General features: G+C 35.0%; 1 protein-coding gene across 1 annotated transcript in view; it reads right to left on the bottom strand.

The window, feature by feature from the left end:
• Nucleotides 1-2413: 2413 nt before the first annotated feature.
• The window catches only part of TMEM64 (transmembrane protein 64), a 14201-nt gene continuing 6463 nt past the window's right edge, over nucleotides 2414-10151 (bottom strand). Inside the window, exons 2-3 of the mRNA XM_015813985.2 lie at nucleotides 7484-7639; nucleotides 2414-5034 (exon numbers count right to left, since the gene is read on the bottom strand). Coding sequence (XP_015669471.1) covers nucleotides 4843-5034; nucleotides 7484-7639 — 348 coding nt within the window. The 3' untranslated portion in view covers nucleotides 2414-4842. The remainder of the gene's footprint in view (nucleotides 5035-7483; nucleotides 7640-10151) is intronic.

Below are 10151 nucleotides of genomic sequence, written 5' to 3' on the forward strand. Positions count from 1 at the left end.
TGCCATACATTTCTTTTAAACCGGCACATTGTAGGTAGGGGCACAAATAGGTGAAAATATAGCAGGCAAAGCCCATAAATATATCTATGTCCTGAAGCTACTTTGGTTTCTTTAAAAAACGCAAAAGTATTTTTAGTCACGCTTAATAAAATATATAATCTTTCTTTGAAATATAACAATCTAAATATCTAGGTCAACCCACTATACAAACAGACTTGCTATCTACTAAAGAATATTAAGTGCTTGGCTGTATTTAACTTTAATATTTGCACTAAAAATCTGCAACGGCTCAGGTAGAGATTGCTTTACATAATGGCATTATCAACAACTACTACATTAATTTGTGTGCTTTAGATATACAAGACAGACATATGGGTATATATTTTTCTCATTATTTGGTACTAAATTCAAACCCTAACAATACAGGTTTGGGGCTTATTTCATCAGTGCTTTTTATAGCATGATTATCACTAAACTGCATTGACAATATTTTTCCATTGACAATTGTTAAAATACAAGCTAGCAGATGATCTTATCTGAGATGTTTTAATTACTTTTTATGTTTATTTAAATACTAGCTGATAGGCACCGCATCCCCAAGTGATGTACAGAATACATTTAAATAATAAAAGAGAACATAATATAATTGCATAAAGTGTACAAGATAACAGTAGTATTTCAGCAGTCAACATAAATGAAAATTAAGCCCAGGAAAGAAGAGTAAATTCTCTTGAGTTCAGTCTCAGTTGCTATACCCTTAGAATTTCTCTGAAATATGTTTGAGAGGTGCTTTCAACAGTTCAGATTAGGTATTCTAACAATCTTCTTAATGTTTTATTTAATGTCTTAATATCTTCAAATTTCGTATCCAGGCACTCTGCAGGTAATGTATGTATTATGCAGGGAAAAATTAACCAAAATATTCTAAATAACAGATGCTATTTCAATATTTTGGGAGAAAGGCTATATGTCAGTGGTAGAATATACACTTTGCCCACAGATTCCAAGTTTGGTCATGAAGGAATCCTTCTTTGAGGAAAATATAAAGAAATCCTACTTATAATCCTGAAATTGATGAACTAATAATCTAGATTGTTACAAATGTCTTCTATATGCATCCTTATTTTATGACTAGAATGCCATAACATGGAAATTAAAAAATCATATTGTTCTTCTAATAATGGAACAAACATTAACAAATGTGTAGAGTTCAAGCTAGCTACTTTATTTTGTTGCCTTTTATACAGAAATCTTCCCAGACTGAGAACAAATAATTGAGATTCCATGGAACTTGGCCTGGGGGTTGGTCCTAGCCCTTTTGTGGTTGCCCAGTGGCTTCAGACTAACTCCATGCTTTCCCAACAATCCTTCTTTTTCTTATGTCTTGGCAGTCTTTAATGCCATCAACCATATCCTTCTGGACTAGTTTCAAGAATTGGAGGTGGGCAGCACTGCTTGTGCTGGTTCTCCTCCTTCCTCTGGCGTTGGTGTTAGGTCCTGTCTTCAGCCTCTGCACTGTGAGGTTCCTTAGGAATTTGGTACTGAAACAGCTGGGTGTGTTCATACATTGCCATGAGGTGAGGCATTATCCTTGGCAAAGTAAGCAGTTCTGTTGGGGTCCTGTCCTGGTGTCTCAAGGCTGTAGGGCTCTGAAAAGGGAACTAGCTTTGACTCAACCCTAACAAAATGGAGCAGCTTTTGTTCTAGATTGGGTGGAATCTTGAACATGTGGAAGCTGCATTTGGCATAGAATTTGGCACCATGGGCAATTATGTGCACTCCTCAATCAGCACACATTATACCTTTGTTCTGCAATCCGCACTGGCTGACAGTATGCTTCCAGGTTCCAGCTTCCAAGATGCTCATTGTGACCTATAAAGCTCCATATGGCATGACTCTGAGTTGATTGTCTCTCCCCATCAGGACCACCAGGGGGGGTGTAATGTTGTGGATGCCATCTATGAAACTGTCACCTGGCGGGACCTAGGAAGAGACCCTTTTCTGCCATGGACCTTAGCTTAGCCCCAACCCTCCCAACTTTTAGGAAGGTTGTAAAGACATGGCTCTGCTGCTGTGTCTAGGGTCTGGCAATGGTGAAGAGCTTTTGCAATGACTAAGTCATGTAAGGTGAACTCCGCCACTGCTTATAATTCTGTTTTTTAAATGGCATTTAGTTTTTATATGTTTATTAGTTTTTAATTAGTTTTTATTGGATTGCTTTTACCTGTTGTGAGTTGCATGGGGTCACTTGGGTAAAATGGGCAGACATATAAGTTAAGAAATAATCATTCATTTTTGAACATAATTGCCACACTGCATGCAAAAACTTTGAAAGGATTCAATTTCAAAATCCTCGTACAATCAAATTATCTCAATTTGAAAACGTAGTGCAACTAAAACTGCCAGAAAAAATAGCTTTGCAAAGATTCCTTTATTGTTGTTAACAAAGGAGTCACAGAATAACAAATATTGATAAAATCTTGGGTGAAGTAACATCAAAGTTACAGTGCCTACTGGTATTACTTTTCAAATGAAAGTCACAGTAATAAAGGGGTCAGCAATCATTCACTATCAAAGTGTCATAAAATAATAGCCAAACTTCCAATTTTCAAGTAACAAAAACAATGCAACTGTAGAACAACACCGAATTTCCCAAACAAGGTCTTGCCAATAGTTCCATATTTATCACTAAATTTGAAATACTGTGATATTTTAAGCTATATGGGGATATGACATATTTACTTATTCAACTATTTAACAAATATGGTAGAGTCTGAGCAGAAGATTATTCTGCACAATAAATTTGAAAACAATTAGCCTCAACACAAAATAAACTTGTTGAAGTCAATGGCCAGATTTTATATTGTAGTTAAGACTTTCACAAATCACTGCACCATGATAAAAAGACTAGGAGGGAATGGAAGGGATATTGCAAAAGAGTAAAAGCCCAGAAATGGACTCTACTGTTCAGACAAAAATGAAAGTGAGTTCAAAGTTTTGAGTTGATTCAAACTGCTATGAAATATCTTTGTGAATTCTCATGTCAGGCATACAATATGCCATCTGTAAAGAATTATGATATGAAGACACATGAGCAAGTTATGCTTATTCCGGTTCATTCAAATCTATAGAACAAAGTGATTTTCTAAAGAGAATTCAACCTATTTTATGAAATTGTCTCTTAAAAATGTTTACAGATTCCTGAGCCTCAAGACATTTCTGCCATTTCCTAGTCAATGTTTTAAAGATGGAAAATTTATTTTATCTTAATTTTTCAAAAAAAAAGGGGACACGTGCAATCTCCATATCTTCATAGATACAAATCTAAAATACTGCAGAAAACTTATATAAGAGCATTATTTTATGATCAAAAGAAAACATATGCAGGGAGGAATTGTGTGGATTTTTAAAGCTTTTCAAAAAAGAAAAACCAAAAAGTCTTCTCTAAAAAATAAAGGCCACGTGATTAATTAGTATCATTATGTTTTCAGAAAGGTTTATTCCACCTATTTTGCTAGTGTTGCAGAGTGCAGAATGAAGCAAATCTGATGCAGTTTCCTAAAATCTTTTCACGGCTAGTTAGAAACTGTGGAAGAGCCCTTTTGTTGTTACTCACAAGGATAAACCCTGTCAAAGATTTGTATTTCACCTGCAAATTCTCCTTCACACCATTCTTTTCCACAATCTATTAAGTACTCTGTAGTTTCCCTTTTACTTTGCATATTATACAGTATAACTTAACATGTTATATAAGAGCACTTCAGTCCCACAATGTAGGATTTGAACTTATAGGAACATTTATGATGGCTCCATAACATTTCAGAGGCTTACAAAAATACATTCAACTAAAGATTTATGTAAGGGTTTTTCTCTCTCTCTCAGCTCTCATATTTTTTAACAAAACAAGTTAAGGAAACCAAATAGTTCCCAAAATAGCAAAAACCTTCTCCACTTTTCTTTAGCGGGTAACCCCAGAGAAGTATGAGGATGTCCTTTAACCAGTTACAAATAAGAAAATTACTCTGGATTCCAGAAGAGCTCTCTCACGAAGAAATGCTCATCTTATTCTCCCAGCTATGAAAAATGGGATTTTCCTGCACTGATTGTTCTCAATTGTGAAAAAAACGTTGTATTTTCCAGAAATACAGTGAAACCTCAATTTAGTGGATATCTATTTAGTGGACTTCAGATGCAGTGAGTCAATTTCTCTCTAGATTTCCTCCCAATTAATGGACAAGAATTTTCCATCCAAGATCATCTAATTGAGGCCTGTAATTTTCAATAAGTATTACATCATTTGTGGCAGTATACATTATTTGCTCAGATAGTTAAATCACCAGAAATGATGTAATTAGAGATTTCATGGACATTCATGAGGAACAAAGTCCACTCTGCAAACTGCACTGTTAGATCAAGGTTTCACTGAGTTTCAAAAACGCACACATTTTAAGAGTTCTGCACATGAAATTGCATACTTTACATTTTTATAAGTATTAAAGATCTACTATTTTTAGTCAGTCTTATAAATAATGCTAAGCAGAAAGAAAACTGTATCAGAGTATTCTTCAGTTTATAAAAGCAAACACCAAACAAAGTCTAAAGTGCAGACTATAAGTCATGATAATAAAGACAAAGGTGCAGCCAGATTTGCATCTATGTTTACAGTTACTACAAAAATTTAGCCAGTTTACTATATAAAAACTGGCGTGTACTTTGTACCCCAGTACATCTGCCAGCCACTCGGATTTTAAGTGTTGCTAAAAAGTCCAGCAGTCGTAAGCAACAAATTAAACGACCCAGTTTCACAAACCCAACACAATACTGGCAGAAAATGAGAGGAAATCACACAATGTTGATTCCTCCTCCAGAAAATGCAAGCGTCCTCTTGTTGCAAAATGTTGAATTGTTGCTGCTGGTCTGACTGCTTTGCACCAGGGATGTCTTCATTTCGATTTCACATGCAACTATGGCTGCATTCAATTCCATTTGAGCCCGGTGGACAACATAGAACATGAGGCCTATACTTATTACAATCTGTGGATGAAGCAGATACGGTTGTTTTGGTTTAATATTTTCAGCCGCAATCATGGACATAAAAATATTTAAAGTACATCAAGAAAGTGAATTTTTAAACTGGTGTTTTACTGCAATTGAACTGTCATTTGCCCACAAATTACTAAGCAAGATTGAGAGTCAAAATACAGGTAGTCTTCAAAGTACAACAGTTCATTTAGTGACTGTTCGAAGTTACAACGCCACTGAAAAAAGTGAATTATGACCATTTTTCACACAACTTTTGTGACATCCCCATGGTCACATGATCAAAATTCAGATGCTTGGCAATTGACTCATATTTATTCATATTTATGATGGCTGCAGTGTCCCAGTGTCATATGATCTCCTTTTGTGACCTTCTGATAAGCAAAGTCAATGGGGAAGCCAGATTCATTTAACAACCGTGTTACTAACTTAACAACTGCACTGACTCACTTAACAACTGTGGCAAGAAAAGTCGTAAAATGAGGCAAAACTCATTTGACATATGTCTCACTTAGCAACAGAAATTTTGGGCTCAATTGTGATCATAAGTTGAGGACTACTTGTATCAATATTGAAGTCTACTCTTGGCAACAGCTGACAAAAGGTATGCAATTAATTGTGTCTTTGATATAGATGCATGATCAACCTTTATCAACACTCTAAGAGTTGTCTAAGCTAAATAAACAAATAATTTTAATTTAGATGAAAAATAAACAAACTTTATATCCCATGTCTAGTTTAATGTAACAGAATTTACAGCTATATGTAATGTGATATAGAAAACAAGCACTGTAAACTACTGTATAATACTGCTGGTTTGAATTTCATTTCTGCCATGAATTCTCTAGGCAATTTAGGCTTAAACAAACAAACAAACATTCTGCATTAGGCCTAAAGAGTGATCTTGGCATTTGCACAACTCTCAAATACTAAAATATTAATGCCATTTCCAAAAGACATATTGTATCTCATTACAGGACACAAATAAAATTTGTTTCAACAGAGTAATATTATCTTTTCACAGAAGCCATAATATTGATTTAACTTGGGAAAAAAACTTTAGAAAGATTTGCACATGTCATGGTGAGCTACCTGGTGTTCCAATGTATCGCTCGCAATGCCAATGTACTAATCTTTCAGTACTCTGTGCCAAAAATTCAGATAGAGCATCTGAATATTATGTCAGATATTCAAAAGTAAATAATGTAATTTTTTTCTCACTTGGCATGGGCTGAGCTTATGTAATTTGTAATCTGGAGGACGCTAGCTTGGAAAGCCTAGTTAATGAATGACTATGCATTCTGCACACAAATATTTTCTGACAATTTCAGATTTTTACCTCACTGCAAACACCCCTAGGTGTCACATTCTTCACCGAACCTAAGTGCCGCCAAAGATCTCATAGGATCTCATAGAAAATGACTAAAAGAAGCCAATACAGGAAGTCCTTAATGATGTTCAAATTAACAATGGCCTTCAAAAAGGTCAGTTACAATCTAAATTCAAACTTTTGACCCTCACCCTGCCCCCACAGCTACATGATTGCAATTCAGGCACTTAGCAATAGGCTCGAATTTCCAGCTAGCTGCAGTGTCCCCTTGTCATGTTACTCAATTTGCTATTGATTAAACTGGAATCGCACTTATAACTGAGTGACTTGACTTATGATTATAGTGAAAATAAGTCATGAAATTGGGTTTGGTCATGTTTGCTCCCAACATTTTATTATGTATTTCTTCTTACAGTTTTACCTCTACTTATACACGATTTGTCCAACTTCTAAAAAAATGTAAATTATTGCCATGTCTTTATGCTAACTCTAAGAAAATATTGCTTTAACAATATTGTGGCAAAATGAATAAAAGTCCTAGCATTTTAACTTTTGAGTTTGAGGAAAATGACAGGACTCCAACTATTATCAACTACTGTATCAAATATGAGAGGGGAGCTACTTCCTTAACCGCTGAGCCATTGCATTGGTTCCAAAGCAAATACCTGAATACCCAGAAGATCTTCCTTCAATTAAAGCATTATTTAAATGCAATGGCTTCTAGAATGGGCCCAATATTTTTTTTATCTCCCTGAGTTTGAACATTTCAATCAAAATTTGGGAATTAGCCTTTCTGTTAGGCAGGATACTCAGATGGATTGAGAACCTTCTATTCATGGAAGGAGCCAATTCAATATGTTTAACAATACTTATAATGAAGGAGTAAATTCCACAAAACACCATGGGATATTAGATGAAATACTTTCAGTAAGGGTAGGCAATATACTAGATATTTTGTAGTTCAATTTCCATCAATATAGTCAAGGTAAGAGATTATGGAAGTCCCAGCCCAAAATAGCAAGAGAGTACCACAGAGATGGACTGATTCATAAAAGTTAAGCTACAGTAAAATGCTATGAGAACAAATTGCTGAGTGAGGTCGAAACAATTTACCTGTAAACTAAAAATGAAATAACCACTAAAACTTTGTTCTGCAATAACATCTTCCATAGTGCGCAAGGTAGTTCCCAAGTAAGAGTTTAGAAGTTGAGTTGGAAGTAATCCAATGGAAGAAGCCATCAGGTAGTTTGGTAGTGAAAGATCTGTGATCTAAACAAAAGGAATACATATACATTATTCATTAGACAAGCAAGTCTGGTCAGTTTTTTTTCACTCCTGCTGAAATGACAGCAATTTAACAACCCCACATTTCAGGAAAAATAAAAGAGGGAAAACAAGGCTATACTTAAAACAGTTTGTCCAGCTTATGTTTATTCAGAAAGGTAAAGAACAGTTTGCCAAAGCTATACAGTAATTTCAAGCTGGAGTATATCCTGGATTTTTCATTCACATAAAGGACTTTTGTATATATCACCTCAGAAAGCATCATCATGGCAACCCACTCAGGATGGAAACTTTTCAGCTGTAGCTCTACAGAATTCTTTCCCCTACTCTGGTATATATTTTTTTGGGGGGGGGGGATATAAAGCTTACATTTACATCTGTATTTTGATCTTCTGCCTCTTCCTTTTATGCTGATACCATTCTATTGTATTGTTTTGCAACTTTCTGATTGTGGGGTACAAATTAGGAATTACAACTTTGCAACCATAGACAAGAATAACTCATTAACAAGCAGCCCAAATCCTCCATGGTTGAAATTTGTTTGGCTGAAACTATAGATCACCATTATGTTTCCTCATTTTATTTTATTTATTTACATAGCAAATTTAGAAACTGCCCAACTCACTCACAGAAAGTATGATATTCTTTCTTTTATCATATCCTGCTATTTGTGCAAGATCACTTTGATGTAAATCAGATACCTGATTTAAATTTTCAAGAAAGAATATACTTAATTTCTTATTTCAAAATACATAACCTTTTTGCAAAAAAATGTTTGGAAATGGATATTTAGTTCCATGTAGAGATAAACATAGCCTTATGCAATTTTACAGCATACTCTAGAATCTGTAAGCCAAATAGTTTTATAAAAGCCAGTTTGGTGGTTAACCTGTTGGTCTAGAAACTGGAAGACTATGAATTCTAGTCCCACTTTAGGCATGAAAGCCAATTGGGTGACTTTGGTCCCATCACTCTGTCTCAGCTCAACTCACCTCACTGTTGTGCTGTTGTTGTGAGGAAAACAGGACGAGGAAGGAATACTAAGTATGTTTGCTACCTTGAATTATTTATGAAAATAATACAGGTGGAATAAAAATCTAATAAACAAAATATAATACAAGACTGTCAGCTCAGACTGAAACAATCATAACAACAGGTAACCACAAAATGCATTAACTTCAGGGCTTGGACTAGAGCCTGATCTTAAGAAAGCACCATTCATAACTCTGGGGAGGCACTGTTCCAACTTCTCTGTTGTCCTTGGTCCCACTTCCTTGGTCCTGCTTCCTCGGTTCCCACTTGGTTCTTCTATTGGTATTTTATGATCACATGTTGTTTGTATCTTATGATTTATGACTGTGATTATGATTTATGATCTACGGCGTATCATTTTGTTGTTTTTATGTACATTGAGAGTTTATGCACTGGAGACAAATTCCTTATGTGTCCAATCACATTTGGCCAATAAAGAATATTCAATATGTTTAATAGAGAGGATCCGGGGCTGCACCTGCATTGCTAGAGAGTACCAAACAAACAGAAACATTTGGAGAAAGCTGGTCCCTCAATTATCCAGGATCTATGCCATGAAGAGCTTTATAAGTAATGACCAGCGTATTAAATTGTATCTGAAAGTCATCTGACAACCAAGGCAGATCATGTAGCACTGAGATATGGGCATGCTACTTCTGACTACTGATATAACATATATAGCAAACATTGATAGAGTACATTAGCAGTTCAGCCAGATTCAGTACTTCATACTGCCTCCTTGTATTGTAATGATATTCTGTAAAGGTCTGCTAGAGACTTATGGAGCTTACAAGATTAGAAGAAAAACTGACTTAAATGTGGGCATTTTCCGAATATTCCTGATTATCTGGATCTTTATGTTAGAAACTACAAGATGTAATAGATTATCTTACCATTTACAGTAAAATCTAATTGGTCAAATAGGTGAATAATTAATTACAGAAGACTCCAAGATCCACATTAGGTGGACAAGAGTGCAAACTTAGGCTGCAATCATAAGCACACGTGAGAGTAATCCCAGCAAAAGACCCTGTGATTTGCTTCTGCATAAGCATCCAGATAATCACATTCCTCGCATCTACAACTTTATAGAAAAGGCTGGTAGCTATTATAAAGACAGGATGGAATTCTCCCATGTGACTAAAGAGATTATGTTTTTATTTTGTTAGAATATGCATGTCCAACACTTGAGAATTAAATTAATTATGGAGTTCAGGTAGTTGTAGCACATGAAAATAACTCCACTACAATACATCTGTTGAATGAGTTTATTTATTTATTTATTTATTTATTTATTTATTATTTGAATTTATATCCCGCCCTTCTCCTTGCGGACTCAGGGCGGCTGACAATCAATTAAAAAACACCACTAACAATCACAAGTTAAAATTAATTAAAATGAAATATTTAAATTGTCTAATTAAAAAGTAATTAAAAACCCCTCTAAAAAACCCCTCTTAAAAAT

Source organism: Protobothrops mucrosquamatus, unplaced genomic scaffold, assembly GCF_001527695.2.
Source record: "Protobothrops mucrosquamatus isolate PMUCROS unplaced genomic scaffold, P.Mucros_1.0 scaffold211, whole genome shotgun sequence".
NCBI lineage: Eukaryota > Metazoa > Chordata > Lepidosauria > Squamata > Viperidae > Protobothrops > Protobothrops mucrosquamatus.